Source organism: Cydia fagiglandana, chromosome 17, assembly GCF_963556715.1.
Source record: "Cydia fagiglandana chromosome 17, ilCydFagi1.1, whole genome shotgun sequence".
NCBI lineage: Eukaryota > Metazoa > Arthropoda > Insecta > Lepidoptera > Tortricidae > Cydia > Cydia fagiglandana.
In genome coordinates, this window is record NC_085948.1 from 3,480,949 (window position 1) to 3,504,039 (window position 23,091).

Below are 23,091 nucleotides of genomic sequence, written 5' to 3' on the forward strand. Positions count from 1 at the left end.
TGGAGCGACTGCCGGTGCGGGCAGCGGCCTCGCTCTTTCTCCCATTCCTACATAAGTGATGATGATCCACTGTTAATGGAAATTATTCGCGCGAGCATTGTTCATTTGACAGGTGCTCGGTGCACCGCACAGACTACACAAAACAGAACGCTCCCGAACGCAAAACATGTTCAAAAATGTATTATTGTTATTAACGTATGATATTTTGATTACGTTTGAGAGGAAATTAATTGATATGCAGTCGTGAATTGCGTAATGGTTATTGATTGTTAATTTATGGTCCATTTTTAACTGAAGGATGGTAAATTTAGGTAACGTATAAGTAAGTAGGTATGTTCAGCTGTTAAATATTATCGATAAACATTAAATAGTTCTTCCCAATTTAAAATATATTAAAAACACCGGGCAAGTGCGAGTCGGACTCGCGCACGAAGGGTTCCGTACCATAATGCAAAAAAGGTAAAAAAAACGGTCACCCATCCAAGTACTGACCCCTCCCGACGTTGCTTAACTTCGGTCAAAAATCACGTTTGTTGTATGGGAGCCTCACTTACGTCTTTATTTTATTCTGTTTTTAGTATTTGTTGTTATAGCGGCAAAAGAAATACATAATCTATGAAAATTTCAACTGGTGACAGAGAGACAGACGGACGGACGGACAGCAGAGTCTTAGTAATACCTAGGGTCCCGTTTTACCCTTTGGGTACGGAACCCTAAAAACTGAAATGATATTACATAACTTAAAAAGTATTATTTAATAACGATAACATAAAACGGTAATAATTTATGATAATTATGATTGATTCTTTGAATTATACACGTGTTAGTTTTATTTTGAAACTAATAAGGAACTTATTTATTTACGAAATATGTATGACATTTAAATCTGATCTAATTCCTATGCAAACTGCAAATAGGACACAATAAATTATAGTTAAGACGAATTATTAATGATCTCTTATTTATTTTTATTTATTTATCGCCGAAAATGGTATGGCCGATTATCACTTCCCAACTCACGTTTGGCGGAATTTTATTTCGCCGAATTTTTATTTCCCATTTTATCAAATGGTTTTTTTATTATTTGCCAACCGCACAGTTACCAACTAAACGTTTGGTCTGTGTTTTATAATGCCAATTTTCAAAATGCCAACTTTCATGTCGTAGAATGTTTTAGTTGGCATAATATACACTTAGTTGTTTATTGTCTACAAATTGTTTCATTTGGTCAGACTCTGCCAAATACTCTCTCAAAAACGGCCGAGATATTTGACACGAAAGTTGGGATATTTGACGCGAAAGTTGCTGTGTAATTACGTTTTTTAGGTTGTTGAAAAAAAAATAACCTCGAAGACTAAGGCGGGAGCAAAGCTCCCGCCTTAGTCTTCTAACCTAACCATATCCAAGTCGGCTCTGCCCAGGAAGGTCTTGCTCGCTCGCTGCCACTGGCTTCAAATATTAAAATATACATTATAAAAAGTCGAACAACTCGGCCATTTTTGATTTTTTGGTATGTATATTTTTCTTATTTGTAACTTGCCTAATGTATGAAAAGCGAACTGTAGCTTCAACGAAACGTTATTCGTCCAAGAGTTGTTCGACTAAGTGAAAGATTTGACAAATGATAAGACTCCCAAAAGTTTAGAGGCGTTATAATAATCTGCTTTACAATAATTCTACCAATTGAAACGTTGTCATACAAAAATTTGCTAATCGTTAGTTGTCAAAGTGAAACGTCGGCGAAATGTTGGTTGGCAAATGAAATTCCGCCAAAAATAGTTCTGCGAAAAGGCAGAACACCAGCTATGACTGTTAGAGTTTAGTTTTAGTTTTAATTTTAATGTTTAGTTTAATTATTTGGTTAATACTTTTTATTTATAAAAAACATATACATTAGCTATGTACCTATTGGTATATGGATTTTGTGTAAGGTATATGCGGCTATAAATAAAGTGTCATTCTATGGAACTTGCTAACTATGTAAGCAAAAGTCATTAGTAAATTCATCATTCAGAGACAATTTCAATATGGCGGTTTGTTTACATAGTTAGCAAATTCCATAGAATGACATTTTATCCGTCTGCGGGGAATTCCCTAATCGATCGTAATTTTTTTTTTATTAGACACGGTTGTTAACTTCATCGACAAACCATTAATTTTAGTTTCAGCAGTCAAAAGTAGACCCTATTTCCTAAAGTAAAAAATGGGTTCAAAAATAAACCACAAATTCTATAAAAATGTAGAACAGTTAAATTAGAGCATCAGTTTGAATTCCATATATTTATACGCAATCCCTTATTCCAACGATGTAAACTGAAATAAAGATTTTTTTATTGTACAGTCACCTGCAATAATATGTTACACAACGAAGGCAGCAAAAATATCTGACACGATCTTATTTTTAGACCCATAAGAGCGTGTCACATATTTTTGCGGCGCTCGAAGAGTAACATATTATTGCAGGTGACTGTACCCACTTTGCAGCATCTATTAGACTCTAGACCGTAAACAATCAAAGTGCAAATGATATTCTCGGTCTCATTATTACGCCTATGGGCGTAACTAATTCTTGTTTTCACACTACAAAAAGTTTGATTGCGATGATTTGTCTGTCTAGACAATATATAGTATTTTTCAAACTGGAAGGGTACGAAGATAGAATCAGTTCAATACAATTTTGCGACGCCTGGCATTTTTAGATTATAAATTGTATGGAGATGACATCTATCATCGTACCCTTCCAGTTTAAAAAAATATTATTATACTTTATCAATCCCTCGAGATTAAAAAAGTTAAAAGTAACAAATTAAGAAAACCAAACCATGTTGCGCCTACGTACGCTCTTTTGCTTGATTGGCTTTTGGTATCGTATGAAGATAAAGAATCCTCCATTATGCGTGGTCCGACGCGCATTTGGCCAGTTTTTTTATTGCAGATGACCAACCGCGTACACCGAAGTTCACAAATTGCCGGCATCTTTCTCTGTCACTCTAATTACGTCTTAATTGGAATAACACCCCCAATTTGCGAACTTTTTTTTACATACAGTATGTAACTGAAAGAAAAATTACTCAAATCCGTTAATGTTTCGGTCATACTAAGCAACTTTTGCTATGGAACCAACCCCGAAATCGCGAAAAAAAATTGAGTCTTCCACAGGAAATTTCAACTTCAGACCAGCAAAATGTATGAAACATCCAATTATTTTTTGGGCGTTGGTCCCATAGTAAAAGTTGCTCAGTATGACCTAAACATTAACGGGTTTGAGTAATTGCTTTTCGTTCAGATACATACTTTACACCGGGTGTGGCCTGTAACACGAGCAAATAATCAAAACATAGATTGTACTCCTCAAACGGTGACACTTTTGTTCAACTTTTAAAAATTATGAAGTATGTAGACTCCCTATTTTTCATACAAAATAAATATTATCTTCAATGGACGCCGTCGCCACGCCATATAATTGTGATTGACGTTGCTTGTCAAGCCTCAAACATAACAAAATTAGCAATACATTGCGTCTTTGAATTACCCTTAAAGTGTATTAAAAAACAAACTACAAGTTATTTTTAAATGTCGCTGAACAAATATTGATCATTATGAGGAGTACAGCCTACAGTTAAATTTTTTGCTCATATTACAGGCCACACCCGGTATAGGTAAGTAAGTATTATTTTTCGTTCATTCGAAAGTGCCACGCTTCACGTGATATCACATGATATAATATCTATTCAAAATAACGCAGGACGCAAATAATTATTAAAATTATAATACCTAAGCTAATAAATTAATATGTTTCCCCGTAAGATTAGAATAAAGTTATTTAACTTACTGCATGTAAGTTAGAGAACAAAACTCGTTACATAATTTGGAAGTAGGTAAAATAGGCCCCTAATCTTGACGCTGTATTTGATTTGGAACCTTATGTTTACTAATCTTAAGTCGCTTTTTGGGTTTAACTATTTGATGGATTCGGTGTGTTAGCGAGAAATTAAAGTAAAGAATGATCTATGAATGAATGTATAATGTAAATGATTAATTAACTCTTGTCGACGAATAATTGTGCAACTTCTGCAATTACTTGGATGTAACCGATTCTCGTAGGATTTTCGTCTCACTTTCAACACTTAGGTCTTAGAACTGAGTTAGGTTATGCAAGTTGGTCTAAGTAAAGCCGTTTGTGCGTTAACGCGATTTGTGTTCGATAAATGAGGACAAGTAAGAGGTAAGTTATTCCTATCTAAATAGACACGCGGTAGCGTGTCCAGCCAAGTTCAAAGAAAAAGGAACTGGCGACGCAGCAACCGTGTGTAATAATATTACACGAACCATTCCGAGCTACTTTTGACCCCTTCACAACATGAAACCTACTTAACCTACACAAATGAAATTTGGCACATATATTCAAGCCCCTTAGATTGTCCAAAATACAAAATTTCATAAACGTAGCTCTGTTTGAGATTATTGATAAATTAACGTTTAAAAACCGGCATTTTTGTGACTGACTGACATATAGATCAAAAACCTAACCCACTTCCAGATGACCTAGAAACATGAAATTTGGCATCAATTAATATTATAATAAATAAACTAGACCCTATTGGGATTGGGATTAGTCCGGTTTCCTCACAATGTTTTCCTTCACCGAAAAGCAACTGGTAAAATATCAAATGATATTAAATTTCGTACATAAGTTCCGAAAACTCATTTGTACGAACCGGGGGTTGAATTCGCGACCTCCGGAATGCAAGTCGCACGCTCTTACCGCTAGGCCACCAGCGCTTTTTGTGAGTAAACACGATTAATGTGATAAAGTTAGGCACAATGAAAGACGTAACGATGTCGCAACCCATATGAGCCGTAGATTTAGTTTATATTATGCAAAGAGTTTTAGAGCGGAAAGCGGCTTAAAAAACTTGGATAAAGCCAAATAGATGCATAGATAACTATGAATTAACAGAAAATAATCGGAAAGGGCAAAGAATTAAGTTTATGCATATTTCCGTAGAGAATAAAATAAATGGACTTCATAGCCAAATTTTCAAACTATTCACAAACTTCGCCCCGCGCCGCGCCCCTCCAGATGCAAAGGAGCCCATCACGCTCGCCGCGTTGCCACGTTAAACCGCGATGAACTACCTTTGCATAAGGAGCGAGGGTCATGGCCACTCTCTCTCAAACGCCTGCCCACTTCCCCAATGAAAGACTTGGCCTCATCACAGATAATAATAAAATAGGTTAGGTTTTTAGGGTTCCGTACCTCAAAAGGAAAAAACGGAACCCTTATAGGATCACTCGTGCGTCTGTCTGTCTGTCCGTCTGTCACAGCCTATTTTCTCGGTAACTACTGGGCCAATTAAGTTGAAATTTGGTATGCATATGTAAATTAGTGACCCAAAGATGGACATATTTTTTTATAATTTTAAAATACATAGGTTCGAAGTTATTTAAGAAAATAGTCAAAATATGACCGTCCCCCCCCTTTAACTCCGAAACTACTGGGTCTAAAATTTTGAAAAAATACACAAAATAGTTCTTTACCTATAGATGACATGAAAACCTATTAGAAATGTGCAGTCAAGCGTGAGTCGGACTTATGTACGGAACCCTAGAAACGCGATTCCGACTCGCACTTGGCCAGTTTTTTATATGTATTTATTATTGTTTTGTAAGTGTTTTTATATTTTACTTCTATATTCATATTATAAATCACCTAGCCTAAAAGTTCAAATAAATAAATAAGAAATAATAATAATAATCAGTGTTTGTTTGTTTGTTTGTTTAAAAGCCTAAACGGTGTCCCACTGCTAGGCAAAGGCCTCCCCACTTGATTTCCATTCGTCTCGATTTTGGGCAATCTCCGGCCAGTCGTTAAGATATGCGTCCAGGTCGTCCCGCCATCTCCGTCTGGGCCTACCACATCCTCGCCCGTCTTGCGGCACCCATACCGTGGTTATTTTGGCCCACCTCTATGGGTGCATGCGGCAGACATGGCCGGCCCAGTCCCATTTCAGCTTGGCTAAGGTTCCAACATCAGTAATGCGCATAATCAGTGTTTATAATTTTTAAACATTGGCATGCAGCACCTGTCAATTAAAGACGTCCACACTATCACTAGGAAGCTCGTCCACTATAATTGATAGAACGCCAGTTCCTATTCGCTAGATCTGAATCGTTTCCTTGTGATTCTATCTGAACGGGCACTGCATGATACCCACTTACCCCGACAGGAAGGTAGTAAAGTAATCACTACACATTATAAAACAAAGTCCCCCGCCGCGTCTGTCTGTTTGTGTGTTTATAGTCCGATTTTTTTAGCATTAGAAAGAACTTCGCAGAAGTAAGCTTGTGGTTCCAAATCCGGCACTTTTTGCGATAATAATTTGAAGTAAATTATATGTATTGACCATGCTACATTAGATAATTCAATAAATATTAACAATTAAAGAGCCTGATAAAAACTGCACGCTTGCTTCTGTGGAGTTCTTTCTGTATCTTGTGTCTTGTATTGACGACCGGTCTGGCCTAGTGGGTAGTGACCCTGCCTATGAAGACGATGGTCCCGGGTTCGAATCCTGGTAAGGGCATTTATTTGTATTATGATACAGATATTTGTTCCTGAGTCATGGTTGTTTTCTATGTATTTAAGTATTTATATACATAAATTATTTATATCGTTGTCTGATCTGAGTACCCACAACACAAGCCTTCTTGAGCTTACCGTGGGGCTTAGTCAATTTGTGTAAAAATGTCCTATAATATTTATTTATTATTATTCTATTGCTAAAAAAACGAACTATATATGTTCGCGATAAACTCAAAAACTGTTTGACGGATTTTCATGGGGTTTTCACCTATCAATAGAGTGATTCTTGAGGATCGTTTAGGTGTATAATTTATTAATCCATCCGAAGCAGTCGCTAGTGGACCGGCCCGTCCTCAGCTGTGCGTTTTTCAAGAAATTTCCTGCCTCACACAGCTAAACATCAAACATCATCAACATCAACATTTATTCAGCAAATAGGCCACAAGGGCACTTTTACACGTCAACATTGAATTTACATAAAAGCAAAAATAATAAAATCTAAATTGTGGAATAAACTGTCGTCAAGCTGACTGTGCAAGATTGCACAACCTTTTTATACATATAAATTTACCTTTTTTTACGTATTTATTTATTTTTGTCTATGTGTTTGATACCTTTTGTCTATTTATTTTTGGCAGATTACATTTTCTTTTACTCGCAAATCCAGTGCCTTATTTTACAGTCATCTATAAAATTGGTCCTTCGAGCCGGAGCCTGTTCGTCAAGCTGACCATAGGTTCTTGAGCTGTGGCAAAAGCTGGGACAACGTGAGCATACGAAAGTATTTTTGCCCAAGCTGAAAGGGAGAGCTTCGCTAACGCTCGGTCTATTACGTATAGTTCTAGACCGCTTAGTTCATAGTTCGTATAGTTTCATAGACGTTACTGTTAACTAGTCCTACTTACGTTTATTGAACAATCGGTCGGTGGAAGCCATTTTTGATGCATTTCCGATTGACCGTCCGACTGATTTCACCTATGTTTTGTACACTGTGTAATTATTTTGCTACCTTTGCGTTTCGTAAATTTGATTTGATATAATTGTTCATTTTGTAAGTATGTAATATGCCACGCAGGTAAGTTTAGAATTCAACTGTATTTTTATGTGGTTATGTTGCGATGTCATGTGTTAAGTTCACCCTCCAAAATGAAGATGAAATTACAATGGTATAAATGACATGCAAATTCGAGCATAAGTGAAATGTAAAACCTGTGTTTTACCTGTGTAATTAATTAATAGACATTTTTGCAATTTGTTAGTATTTTATACAGCGAAGGGGTAAGTGCTAAGATTAAGCTAAAAACGGAATCTGTAATTAAGCACTATAGGCATTACAGTAAAATTAAATTAGTGCAATTGTTTTAGCCTCAGGACATGCCCTTCAAGTTCCGGGTTACAATTTGATATCAAGTAGCGATTGGACCGAGGACTATTCCGAGTTCACTTTACGTCGCTAGCCGGTGGCAGCTGGATAGGCAGGGTTCCAGAAATCATATAGAAAATCCCTCCTGGCGCCTAACAAAACTTAGATTAAGATAATTAGACTTAAGTTTTTCATCTGTAAATTTGTATATTCTCAGTACAACATTAGTTTTTAATTAAAATTATACAAACGTGATACTTTATTTTATTTTATATGTATATTCAGAACACATACAGGCATACAAAATACATAAGTCAGAGGTGCCTTATCTTTTTACTGAAAAGAACTGGAGGTTCATAAAATATAATTTTGTATTAAATTACGACATCCTAAAGAGTATTTATAGGTATGTATGTATATTGTATCGTATTGTATTCATGGCATTAAGTTCGCCTTTTGTACATTAAGTTATTCTTTTGTGCAATAAAGTTTTAAATAAATAATAATAAATAAATAAATAACATCTGAGGGGCTACCGCGAAAACCGAAATTCACAAATTGCGGGGATCTTTCTCTTTTACTCCAATGAAGGCGTAATAAGACTGACAAAGAAAAATGCCCACAATATGCGATCTTAAATTTTCGCGGTTATAGCCCTGGCTCGCGGGCCACTGTGCACAATTCGACATTGAATCACATGTTACATTGTAACACGCTTTCTCGCCAGACGAGATTTGCTTGCGATTACAAATGATTGGCTGGTTTTTGCTCGTCTGGCGATGTAAATTAATTTGTCGTCTTTTCTTAGAAGTGCGCGTGACGCGAGGAATCTTTTCGAACGGCTGGACACGGGAAATTTGCATATGCTGCAGCGAAAAGGTCTATAACGGGTGGAATAGAATACAGGGATCGTTAAAAATGTCATACAGTAAAACCACCCAACTGTAGTGCAAAAGCTCCCAACTAAGGTCCAAAATTAAATTTTAGTATTTGCAAGTCATATTTGTAAGGAAAATTATTTGTATAAATGTATGAAAAATACACACAGAAAAAACTAAAAGAACACTGAATTGATACTAACATTAAGATGCATTGAACTTGTGCACCATAGTTGTAGTACGAGTAGGTGTCCTATAGTTGGGTAGTTTTACGATATACAACTCTACCTACCTACTCAGCTCAGAGATCCAAAAAGGATTTCCTGGGCGGTTAAATCTTTGAATGCTTCATTACTCCAGCTATACCTGGGGCAATACAATATCTACTAGAGATAAACGACATTAAACGTGCATAGAACTGTCTCGTTCACACACCAGAGCGACTTGCGATATATCAGTGTCATAACCGCGTAAAAATCACAATGAACTATCAACGAGTCTGTATAAGAGTTGAAATATTTCAAAATACACATTTTGAATTATACTGAAACACACCCAACTTCTCAGTAGAAAAGGGCACGAAATTCAAATTTTATATGCGAAATCAATCTTTTACGCCAATTTTTTTTTATTTGCCGCATTCTTTTACTGACAAAGTGGCTGTGCCAGAGTATACTTGAAATCACTGCCCCAGTAGGTATGATAAGCTTTATGATTTAAAAATTGTGTCGTTTTTAGCAAGCTTTGGAAACGGAAAAAGTAACTTTGAAATTTCACCCTGTATAAACATTCGAATGATTATACGATGTTTCAGAGCAGTTACCGCGATGTGCAAGTGTTTCGATGCGATGCTCACAGATGGCGTGGAAATAAAGTCATTAGTTATTGAAAAACCGGGCAAGTGCGAGTCGGACTCGCGCACGAAGGGTTCCGTACCATAATGCCAAAAAAAAAAACAAAAAAAAAGCAAAAAAAAACGGTCACCCATCCAAGTACTGACCACTCCCGACGTTGCTTAACTTTGGTCAAAAATCACGTTTGTTGTATGGGAGCCCCATTTAAATCTTTATTTTATTCTGTTTTTAGTATTTGTTGTTATAGCGGCAACTGAAATACATCATCTGTGAAAATTCCAACTGTCTAGCTATCACGGTTCGTGAGATACAGCCTGGTGACAGACGGACGGACGGACGGACAGCGAAGTCTTAGTAATAGGGTCCCGTTTTACCCTTTGGGTACGGAACCCTAAAAATGATCGGACGTGTGATTATCTGTGGTAAACGATATATGTGGTATTCACATAGACCTAGTATTACATAGATGAGCTATACGCGTGCCTTCGTGAGGGACAAAACATACGCAAAGCGACAATATTAAAAACACGTTTTAACATTCCTGACAATATGCCAAAAACAATCTACGTAATCCGGTCGGGTTCTTTGTTGCCCACCATAAACCATACTAAATGTTTGGTGGGGAACAAACACAAACAAAAAGTGAGACTGTGACAAAGACTATTTTCTCTGCTACTCCTACTGAAATTTCCATAAGTGCATCTCGTTCGGTCGTTTGTCCCCTCCCCCGTGACATCTCTATGTTATTGTACCTCTATGGGTATTCATTGTTAAATTCAAAGCATATACTTACCTCCTTATTCCAAATACTTCGCATTCCTCTCACAAAACTGTTAAATTTTGTCTATTTCTAACAAACACAAATGTGAAAACGACAGATAGTGACCAGCAATTATCAACGGCTTGTTAGTTAGACATGGTTAGACTTAACAGACGTTTTATAAAATAAATAACGCCATTAGGGTCGGTTGCACCATACCATCTGTCACCGTTTTAGCATTCGGTAAATTTTATTGTATGGCAAGTTTTATAGTTCTCTGCTGCTTCACGTTGATCAGTTTGTTAACTGTGGTTGGTGCAACTGGCCTTTAGTCTCGTTAATGATGACATTCTGATAAATAGATTAAGGGCCAGTTGCACCAACCACATTTGACAGACTGATCAACGTCAGCCGGCGCGCCTCGGCGCTTTACCATGAACCTTTCCATACATAAAAATTTAGCGAACTCTTTAACGATACGAGCAGTTTGGTGCAACCGACCGACCTTAAGGGCCAGTTGCACCAACCACATTTAGCGGACTGATCAACGTCACTATTGAACTTCCCAATCTTCCCATACAATACAATAAAATTTAGGCAAAGCTCGGTTGTGCTCTATAGAAAAGAAAAGGTTTCTCGAAAAAATGCAAAAAGTAGTCTAAAATATCGGTCAGGATCCTTACCGAGTTATACGTATACTATCCACTAACAATAAGATTTGCATTTTGATATTTTTTCTCGATATACAGTCAGCAGCAGAAGTTGCTAAGCGGGTGAGGTGTTCAAAATGACCTGGACACGCTCTTATTCTCTTAACAATAAAGTCGCGTCAAGATCATTTTGAACACCTGACCTGCTTAGCAACTTCTGCTGCTGATTGTACCTAATAAATTAAACTTACCTTTAATAACATTAATTATCAAGTAAATACGAACATTTGGCACGTGTGGTGCGGCGGCTGCGCCTGTTTCCGCCGGAAGTGCTCGAGCAGCCATATTAGAAACAATGCGACTATTATGTACCACATCACACGACCTTTGCGATTCGGCGGCCCACAGAGTAACTTACTCTACACACTTTAAAACTAGTATCCAACATCAAAAAAAAATACAATCATTAAATAAGAGTTTGGAAAGGGAACATCACTTGTTTATAAATGGAACACATGTTGAACAACCGTATTTAATTTGATAACAGTCAAAAAATGTTGTCCATAGATAACGTTGTACTTTCACAAAAAATGTGCAAAAGTTTATGTTTTACATTGCAACCTTTAGGCATTAACACAAAACATCTCTTTGTTCCACATAAAATCAATTTCATACCAACTTCTTAATTAAAAAAAAAAGAAATTTTGCACTGCAAGCGTTTAAGAATCCAAACCCATTGTCACTGGTTTCCGAACGCCGCTTTTGAAATACGAACGAATCAGCACGTCACCAAAACCGAACATCAATTGTTTTCAACACACGACACATTTTCAAAAGTGGAACACATAACGTTGACGGAACACACTGACTCATGAATAAGACCGTTGACGGAACATACTCTACTATATGAGTTCTAAATGACAACTAAGCGACAATAACAATGCTATGCGCATAGAAAGCAAGATGCGCGTCGTGCGAGTTTAATATTCGTACGATAATGGCGCACTGTGTAAGTTTTCCAATAAACAATGGATTTCTAAAGAGATATTAATAACTAGAGTTTCCATTTATAGATTTATAAGGTCATTGTTTTTATATTAGCTTTGTAATTGAATGGCCATTATTCAATGGAATGAAAGATCAAACATCTGAAAATGAAACATCTGTCGACTCTACCAAGTCGTTGATAATAGTTGGTCCCTATCGTAGTTATTTTAATTATTTTAGTGAATACTATCATAAAACCTTCTAATTACTTTACAAAATTAGCCCACCTCACATCAATTGTAAAATAAAAAGCTTTTTTGTCGAAAATTTCATTTTTGTTACAAGTTTTATCACTAAGGCCCACTTGGACCATCCCACTAACCGGGGGTTAAGCGGTTAAACCGTTAACCTAGTGTCAAATTGTATGGGTAATCATGGCAACTCCAGGTTTAATCGGTTAACCCCGGGTTAGTGGAATGGTGCAAGTAGGCCTAAGTAAATTAAAAATGAATTCGATTAACTTACTTTTAAACAGAATTTATTTTAGTATAAGGTTTCAATAACTGGCCAGCTTTCAATAACTGACCACCTTATATTAAAATGAGTTCTATTTATAGGTGTATACAATACATTTTTGATTAGGGGTGGTCAGTTACTGGTGAACGAGGCGATTTTCTGTGCTGGCGAATTACCCTATAAACTATAAAGCAACAAAGAAACTTAAACATAAAATAGTTTGCCACGAAATGGCCCCGCCTCAGCCTAATGCTAATACAGCGGTTCTCAAACTTTTTTGGTGACGGAACCCTTTTGGAAAGCGAAATATTTGACGGAACCCCAAATTAAAAATTTTCGGTCGTCACTGTGGACCAGATATACCTATAGAAGTGCTGGTTTTTTTTTCTTATTATTACAAGTATTTTCGCGGAACCCCAACAGAGGCTTTGCGGAACCCTAGGGTTCCGCGGAACACACTTTGAGAATGGCTGTGCTAATAGATTAGAGATGCATAGCTCTAATATCTATTTTGTATTGTTGTTGTTGTATCTGTAATCTCTGTTATCTTGCGTACTCTGGGCACTGCAGACCGCGCGGCCGCCGGGCATTCTTTCGTAACGATCTGCGCATCAGATGCACTTTCGTTTCGTCTCTTGCCAAAATCACCTGGACGTGACAGCGTGAGAGAGGAATTTCATTTTTTTATTATCGTTCTGGATTCATGTCAAGAAACGTAAGCATTGCTCAATAAACAAACTATAATAGTTATGACTAAGAATGCATGAGCTTTCTGTAATCGCCTGCGCTCGCGGTATTCCAGTTAAGAAAAAATTGCCTTCTACCTACTACCTAATCCTTACTACCTAGTCTACCTACCAGCTACCTGCAAGGCGTTCAGAAAAGAGTGGAACACCGCGAGCGCAGGCGATTGTACCTACGAAAGTTTATAAATAAACTAAGAAAACGATTAAATACATTTGGTACTACTTTATCGCACTAGTGCGATAATTATCACATTACTGTTCTGTAAAACGTTGTACGATACAACTTGTCTCGATTTAAAACACCCCTTCGGTCGTATTTTAATTTATCGCCACTCCTTACGAATCTCATACTTCTCGCACGTGTATCGTAATGTACAGTCACCAAACGGGATAGCTATGCCATTTAAGGTTCTTGCTAAATTGTAAATTCCATAGCGTAAGTATTGAACAACCAATCAAGCTAGGACCTTATAGTTCGTTTTTTTTAGCATTAGAAAGAACTTGCAAGAAGGTAAGCGATCTTGACCTATCTTTTAATTTAAAAACGCTTTTTAAAAACCAAAAACTATTACTTATGAAAGCTGAAGAATATAAATGATCGTATTAGATTCATAATTGTTACATATTTGCCGTAACTTATTTTTAAAATTTGTTTTTCAATTAAAAAACACATCAAGATTGTTTACCTTTTTTCTAATGCTAAAAAAACGAGGTATAAATGGCGCAATAATCGCGGAGCGTGATGGCAGGTACAGTCGCCATCAGATATATCGGAGCGGCCAAGGTGCTCACAATCATCTGAACACGCCTCTATTTCCAGAGCGTTAGAGTGTGTGTTCAGATATTGTGAACACCTTGGCCGCTCCGATATATCTGATGGCGACTGTAAGTATGTAGAGTCTGTGCGGAAAGAGAAGAGTCGTGGCAGAAACGGGAACTAACATTTTAAATTTTATATGGCAATCAAACCTTTGACACCTGTCTTGTAAAAAGTAAACAAACTTCTGTCAATGTATATTTTTATTAACAAAAACTGCAAGTTTTATGTATAAAAAATTTTCAAAGCACGATAAAACCGTACATAAAACCACAAGGAAAATTATATTTAACATTGTTCGGTTTTGTCAGCGGGAAGAAAACGGCTAAAAGCCGACTATCGACTTACAAAAAGTCGCGGAACGTGTTTCCGCTATTCGCGGGTATTGATGTTGTATTTAATATTAAATAATTACCTATTTAATAAGCCTCCCTAAGTAACTTGTCTCCGGTACATAATCGGTAAGTATATTCATTCAAAATATATTAATTTTCATAAATATGCAGGTCATTCATGATCTTTAAAATAACTGACAAATAGTCTTGATACTTGCCATTTTATGCATATTTATATGTAATTTCTTTTTCAGGATTGTGTAAAAGTACCTACGGTATCTCGAATAAAAGACCGCTAAGTAGGTGATATGCAAGAATTCGTAATCTACGTGCCGGATTCAAGCACATCCAGTTCAGATGAAAATAGTTCTATGAGTGTCCCTGGTTGTTTTGAAGCTAGCGCAAACATAAGTGACATTGAATATTTTAATTCAGACTTCGATAACAAAGAATAAAACTTTTTCTAATAAAATATTTCTTTATTTGTAGATTCTGTTAGTTACGAAATTATATTTCATATTTAGCAGTGACTTTTCGGCGAAGTAAAATATCGTGAGATGAGAGAACCGGACATATCCCAATAAGGCCTACCTACTTATGCACTATTTTTATTCATATTCATATTTATTAAAGATGGTCAAGCAAATCTTGTCGGTAGAAAAAGGCGCGAAATTCAAATTTTCTATGAGACGATATCCCTTCGCGCATACAATTTTCAAATTTGCCGCCTTTTTCTACTGACAAGATCTGCTTGACCAACTTTATTAATAATGTACACATACATTACAAGTCAAGTTTACAATGGGTGAAATATATCCCAGATAAAATTACAGTTCTATTGCCCAATTTCTACCCGATCTACCCGGTTTTAATAACTGTTGGACTGCACAGATTAGGCAGTACATAAATGAGACTCGTATCTTGTTTGGTACGAAAATTACAGTTGTATTGGGCAGATTCTTAAATAGTTTTAGCAGTTTTGTCAATCGCAGTCATTTTTTAGTATCTGAGATATAAAAACAAGTGTGTTTTAAAAAGAAAACTAGTGCCTGCGCTAAATCAGAGGATTGAGTTGACGAGCCGACACCACCACCAGGCTCCGTTTAGTAAGCCTTGGTAAAAACCGGAACAAAAGGGATTCAAGTATCATACCTTTAGTGTCGTACTATAATCACGTGACCAGTGTTGTCAGCATAGCAAAAACCATAAAATAGCACTGGCGCGCCCTCAAATCCCACGACTCTTCTCTTTCCGCACAGACTCTACAATTTAATCAGGTTAATCTAAAATAAAAACAAATCCGTGTATAACGTAACGAAGGCATATTGTATAATGTAGAAGAACCAAATATAAACAGTCGTTAGGTAACGTGAACTTGTAAGTTGTAGCCAGTGGAACTGGTTTGCTGGTCAATATGGACTTTCACGGGCAACTTTTACTTTCGACGCTTTACGGATTTTGCTGGCACGGGGAAATAATCTTTGGGAAACTGCGCATTGTGGGCGACAATAATTATTAATTATGTTACCTACCTTAAAATGTGCCTACTTTGCGCCAAATTTCATATTCATATTCATTTAATCATCGCTTTGTGTGTACAGTGTGTACAGAAATATCTTATGATTATTATATTATGTTTCAACACAACCCTGTTAAGGCACAGCAAAAAAACAAACAAACTAATATTTATAAACAACAAACATAATACACGGAAGAATGAATGGGCGCGCAATATATATCAACAATTAATATTTTTTTTTGTAATCATCGTTTTATTTTAAAATATTTCTGTGTAGGTAACAATGGAATAAAGTTCTTGGTTTTGGAAATGGAAAGTTTCGATCCCCAACCCCATATATGAGAAGGTTTCGTTTTTTTTTTCATGTAGGTACTATATAGGTACACATTTCGCACAGCACATCAGTACTGAGGGCCTACCGCGAACCACGTTCGACGTAACTGCCTCTCTGACGCCCTTGTAAATTTGTACGTAAGTGTGACAGAGAGGCAACACGTCCACCGAGGTTCGCAGTAAACATTCAATATTATACAAAAAGTGTTAAAATTTTATTTAATTGCTTTACACCTTCACGATAAAAGCTATGTTGTTTCAATGTAGGGCATGCAAATTAATTACGATTACGTAATTACAATTACACAATCAAATATATTACGTCCCTAAGAAACTTTTTAAAATTAAGATTAAATGCCGACCGTTATCCGTTTGGGGAATGTAATTAAAAATAAATTTCGTTGCCTTTTATAACGTTAAAAATGGTTACATTGATTATCTTATCAAAATGTATGTTAATCTCTACGTATATGTAAGTTAACGAATTTTAAATTGTAGGTATTCATAAAACATAGCTTTTTGCATCATAATATGATAGTTATTATTTAATTTTTTATCAAATTAAAAAAAAGTTACGTCACATAGTTAAAAATTACTACGAGTACAGTATACAATGTGTTATTTTATTTAGTTATTTTCAGGATGATTTCAACTTATATGATATTTTGAAAAGGATTTTCAATACTTATTCCAATACTTTAATTATTTATTTCAATAAATAGGTATTGTTAACATTGTTGGGTAAGGCCACAGAATAAATAATAGTACTAGGTACAGAAGACGCACTCCAAAACGCGTCTGTTACGATCAGGACAGATATGGCCGCTAGGTGGCGATAGCGCCACGCGCGGCTTTTGGCACCTATTTAACCGGTCAACTAATTAATCGAATTTGGGTAGTTTAAAAAAATAGAAATGTGTACTAAAATTAATAGTTTGGCAATGGCATTGTTGGCATTGTTTTTGTAAACGGAGCCTTAAAATATATCAATTTGATTATTTTTAGGCAGGTACCAAGTATTTATTTGGCAAATGAATTATTATATTGGAGACCATTTATGAAGCACATTTTAAAAAGAAAACGGCTATATTCAAAAATGAAGTTCTTTTAAAATATTTTGTTTGGTCATTATACGGTCAACCTTACACGCTCCTCCTCGCTTTGCTCGTCGTCGCACCTATCTGTTGACTCTAGCAGAACACAGTGGTAACTATTGAAATTAGTTATTAAAAATGCAAAGATCTAATGGTATAATGGCCATTAGGCGTTTCATGATTAGAATATTCGACTACAAGTATACTGACCAATGTGACCATTCCGTATTGGTAAATTAATTTGAGGTGCTTTGTGTAAAAAGTGACCAATCTACCTAGCTGAAACGGCATGCTCAATTATGACTATAATTGATTATTTAGGTGTGAACAACTAGATGACAACTAAATTTTATGATCGCTTTACAATATTAGTTGCCAATTTATTATTTTAGTCGCCAACCTATCACTTTAAGTTCCCTATGATTTTTTGGGTGGCTTGATTTTGCTGCCAGTTTTTTAAATAATATGATGCTTATATTTGAGGCTAATATATATTTTTGGCGCTTAAATATTAATGCACAGCCAAATTATATTATTATATACCCAATGAAAGTTCCTGTTTAGTATTTTAGTTGCCCGGTCAATAAGCTGCTCAGCATACAGCTCGCTAGCGCCACCGTACGGCAGGGTACTAAAGTTATTGTAACAATGTAACATTACAATGCTCACGCGCACTTCACGGTAAGTGCGCTCGATAACTTCATATACATTAGAATGCAGTTTGGCCGCTCAACGATAGATGGCTCAGTATGTCAGGCTGAAATGTATGTTTACTTGTTTACTGGACGTCTATTTGACACAGGGACCGTATAACCGGTTTTATTAAATACCTGTATATAAACTGTCAAACGAATACCGGTTAAAATGTTATACCTATATTCGAATTAGAGGTATTGCTGTCATTCCGTTTTTGTCTTTATCGCTAAACTACACTAATTGACATAATGAAATACCGGTATTCATTAATACCTCAATAATAACAGGTATTCAGTATACCGGTAATGGTTATCGTATTTAATACCGGTATTCATTGCACTTGATCAAAGGGTAACCAAAAACTTTGCGACAAGAGGTTAAAGTTGTTGTTAAGTCCTCATGCTAATATTGATCGCATTACAAGCGAAATATTTCATAATTTAACCACGAGCGTAGCAAGTGGTTCGAAATTGCGACCGTTTCAAAGCACGAGGTTAATGAATGAATTAATGAAAAGAATTAACCCCCGAAAACATTTCCATATGAAATATGAGCGCCGCGCCGGCGCGCCGCCGCCGCCATCAAAATTTTCGCGCCGCCGCCGCCGCCAAAATTTTCGCGTCGCCGCTGCCGACACTGCGCTATCGCCGTGCCATCGGCGTGACCTTGTTAGATACTAGAGTCTGTCTAAGCTAACTTTGCACCGATTTGAACAGAACAAAGTGAGGGAGTGTTATTATAATATAAACGTCATATTTTCATAGAAATTTGACATTAACGATGATATTTACACACGTTGTCGTTGCAAATGCTATGCGGATTAGTTTGATCGGGAATTTATTGCTTTTATATAAGGTGCTAATAAATTACAGCTTGGCAAAAAAGAGTAGAAATTAAAAAGTGGCAACACTGTAGTGTCGTCCCGTTTTCTTATATAAATTGGTTTGAAAGGGACGACACTACAATGTTGCCACTTTTTAATTTCTACTCTTTTTTGCCAAGCTGTAGGTACCGATATTTTAAGAGATGGTACTTTATATAAAAACAATTAACTTTAAATAGAAATCAAGAAAACTTTTCATATCATATTTTTGTTTTATTTACCGAACAAAAAAATAAATTAAAATTATATTAAAAAAAATAATTAAAAATAATCATTACGTGCATTTAACCACATAAAGAAAAAATACATAGAGTGCTCATGCTCACTCCATACATCAGTTTTGGTACCAAAAATACTATTCTTTTCGTAGTCAACATCTAGTATCGAGTAACGGAATTATCAGTACTGCTACTTGACAATAGATGTTGCACCGACCGAAAAGTCTAATGCTCAACAACTTTCAGCGAATATTAAACAAGGATTAACTGGAAGTTATTTTCAACTCCTTCTGCTTTAATATTAGTTGTAAATAGTTGTTCAATACAATTTTCGTGAGTCGCGACATTTGAGACATCTAGTTTCAAGTAGCGGTACTGATAATTCCGCTACTCGATGCTAAATATCAACTACGAAAATAATAGTCTTTTTGGTACCAAAACTGATGTATGGAGTGAGCACTCTATGCTTACTATATTTGTCTATGATTTAACTGACAAGATGTTTAACACTTTCTGTTTTGCCAACAATTGTTTGTGTTAAATGTCATTATCATCAACGTGTCATTTCATTTACCAACGTGAAGTGGCCAGTTAAAAAGAGGTCTCATTTAATTATCTCATTAACAGGGTGTTTTTACGTAGCAAATTTGTTTTCCAATTTTCTCAAAGAACATCACAAAACCTAAATGTTTCATACTTAAATATACTCCAGGAGTCGAGTATTATCAGCTGTAAAAATATTGGTAGCTAATTTGTTAGCACCTTATATTAAGTTCGGATATATAACTTTCTTGGCTAATATATATTAGACTGCATGCTTTCCCTTGTCTATGCTTAAGCTAAACATGTGGCAGTAGTTAGCGATTCGGTGGCCAGGTAATGTCAATGAATAAGAAATAGGTGATATGGAGTCTAACCTAATACGTCTATTCCAGAACATATCCTCAACAATTGAATGTAAAGGTATGAGCACGATAGTTGAAGTCACGCACACAACAACAAAATCATGTAATGACAGTGAGATTTTGAAATTAATATTCTTTTTAGGCTTCCGTATTTCGTACCAATATCAAGTTGATATCAACTGTAAAAAAGTTTCTTGAAGGTTTTTTTTATAGGCTTTTAATATCGTACGTTTAAGACTGCGTCGTGCAAAATCAGCGAAAAAGGCAGTCACCGTTTAGTCGCTAGCGTCCACATCGCTTGATAAAAAAAATTATAATAAATATCATTATTATCCCAAAGAGTGTGTTTACAACGAATCACCCTTGAAAATTTGAAATCTTTTACAATATAATAAATACACTCATGCAAAGTTGTACCTAAAACGTGATGAACGAGTGTCAGCGTTTAGTAAAATTTGTATAAAAAAATCGATGCTCATGCTACAAAATCGAGTGATTTCGAAAGCCAGATAACTAGACTACAACGAATCAGGCTTTTCCTATTTTTCCTCTTAAAGGCTACAGAGAAATTCAATCGTAAACGTAAACTTTCGTAAAATTTCCATACATCCGCCATATCTGTCAAATTCTCCTTCTCCTCAGATGCCCGCTGTGGGCCGTTGGAAGCGGACGCGTACATGTTTTTTCCAAATTGACAGTTTAATTTGGCATATATATTGACAGAAATTCATGTCCGTATACGAATGATGATACCAGTGAAAAACTGTGTTCAAAATAAATAGGGTAAATGAATAATGTCACACGGAGATCCAGAGTCATTAAAATTTTGATTTGTTTTTATTCATAAGTCATAATACTTTAAAAATATAACAAATTATTTAAAATATATACAAACACAACCAAATCAGCGTAATTAGTTTCTTCCTAATTCACTAAAAATTAAAAAAGTTTGAAGATTTGTTTTATCTTATTGGAATAAATTTTCCTTGTGCTGGCATTCATATTAGTGTTGAGTCGCTCACTCGCGAGGCACCTCATTTGTACCACTCATTTTGTTAATTTGTCGCAGTACTTCATACCGCAAAAATGTCTTACTTCACTCCTCTATTCATTTTACTCATTTACTCGCGCGCATCACAAACACCTCTTGCCACACAAATCATTCACACACTTCAAATTTCAAAAAACTCTTATCCTTTCAAATTCACTCGCGAACCTCAAATACTCATACACTCTTCACAACTTGCAAAAGAGTGGCACGAGGCGCTAGGTCCTCGCATGCTCGCTGACATTCAAAACTCAAAATGTCTCAAATGAAGAAACGAGTAATGGCCCACACTGTCAACTGCCGAACTACAAACCTTATTGCAACGACAAAAGGTCCACCGAGAAATGCGTTGAGTTTGTACCACTCACTGCCTGTTTGTGACATGAACGTGTTTGAGGTGTACCTCAAAAATTCTTTCAAAATGAAACAATGAATTAGAAATACCCAAAGAGGGAGTGAGACAGACACGCGCCGTACTTCAATACCGCCTCGCGTCACCACGAAAATACGTTAAAAATTAAACTCGAAAGATAACAAGCGTAAGCGCTGCAAGCTTTCATAGATCTTACGCCTTTTTGATCCTGACTTACTTGTCAAAATGGCCGAATGGCGCGAGAAATGTAAGTCATTAGAACGTAGTTCGGCGTGTTGCTTCTCTGTCGCACTTGTAAATTCGTAGGTAAGTGTGACAGGGCGGCAACACGTCGAACGTGGTTCGCGGTAGGTCCTCTGACTGAGCATGTGAGCATTTACGAAGCATGCTTAAAAACAGTAAAGGATTAATACCGACCAAAATATTATTTAAATTATTGAAATATAATACGGTCCATAATGTGGTGCTGGTGTATACAAAATGTAATCATTTACATTAGTGTAGTCATTAAATAGTAAGTATAATTTACTTAAGTGTAATAAACATGTACTTTACGTAATGATTTGAACTTGTTATTGTTACTTTTACATTTTGTTACCGTTCTTCGTAAACAACGTCGAAATAAAAACTCTGTTTATCGCGTTTTTTCGTTAACCTCTATTCTACAGCTCGAATATGCAAGAGCGATAGAGAGGCATATATGCCTCTATATCGCTTCCGCACACTATCGAGCTAATATATTAATATAATAGAGGCAGATAAAGCAATTTCGATTGTCGTTTTTGCGTTAGGGCCTGCCTGTAATTCAAAAATATAGTGATTATTAATTGGCATGTTTATTTATAGACCTAATTATTCTATTTCTTCACTCAACAATCTCATCATGATAAAAGTAAAACTGAATTCACAGGAAATAGTGCGAAACGAAACGTAAATCATAGGCGGCTGTGAGCTGAGGGCCTACCGGGAACCACGTTCGACGTGTTGCCTCCCTGTCACACTTACGTACGAATTTATAAGTGCGACAGAGAGGCAATACGTCGAACGTGGTTCGCGGTAGGCCCTCTGACAGCTGACTGAGCTGACAGTGACGGAACAAATAACAAAAGTTTGCAACGAGTTCATCGTGATGTTCAGATAATTTAGTTTTGTATGTTAGGATACTGTGTGGTTTATATAGATTTTTAGTACTTATAATACATTTTTATAGATTAAATAAGTTAAGTGACTATACTTTAAAAAGTATTTGTAATGATCGATCACGTGAATGGTCACGTGATCGATCCCTCCATCTTGAATATTGAACGATCATTCGTAGTCAGTCGTGGGGTGACGTTCGACGATGACGGTCGATCAATATTAAAAATGTTAAGGTATTTGAATTGTGAGCAGGTCAGTTCGTTTTGTTTTGTGAGAACCCGAGATAATAATTATAGTATGTGTCTGAATTGTGGTTAGTCAAGTTCAGAGAGGTTATATTCATTGTGTCAAATAAATGTATTTTGATTACACATACCGTTGTTTTAATAA

General features: G+C 36.1%; 1 protein-coding gene across 1 annotated transcript in view; it reads right to left on the bottom strand.

Moving 5' to 3' along the window:
- Positions 1-11,535, bottom strand: part of LOC134672990 (espin) — a 109,703-nt gene extending 98,168 nt beyond the window's left edge. The window contains exon 1 of the mRNA XM_063530949.1: positions 11,377-11,535. Coding sequence (XP_063387019.1) covers positions 11,377-11,468 — 92 coding nt within the window. The 5' untranslated portion in view covers positions 11,469-11,535. The remainder of the gene's footprint in view (positions 1-11,376) is intronic.
- Between the last annotated feature and the right edge of the window lie 11,556 nt (positions 11,536-23,091).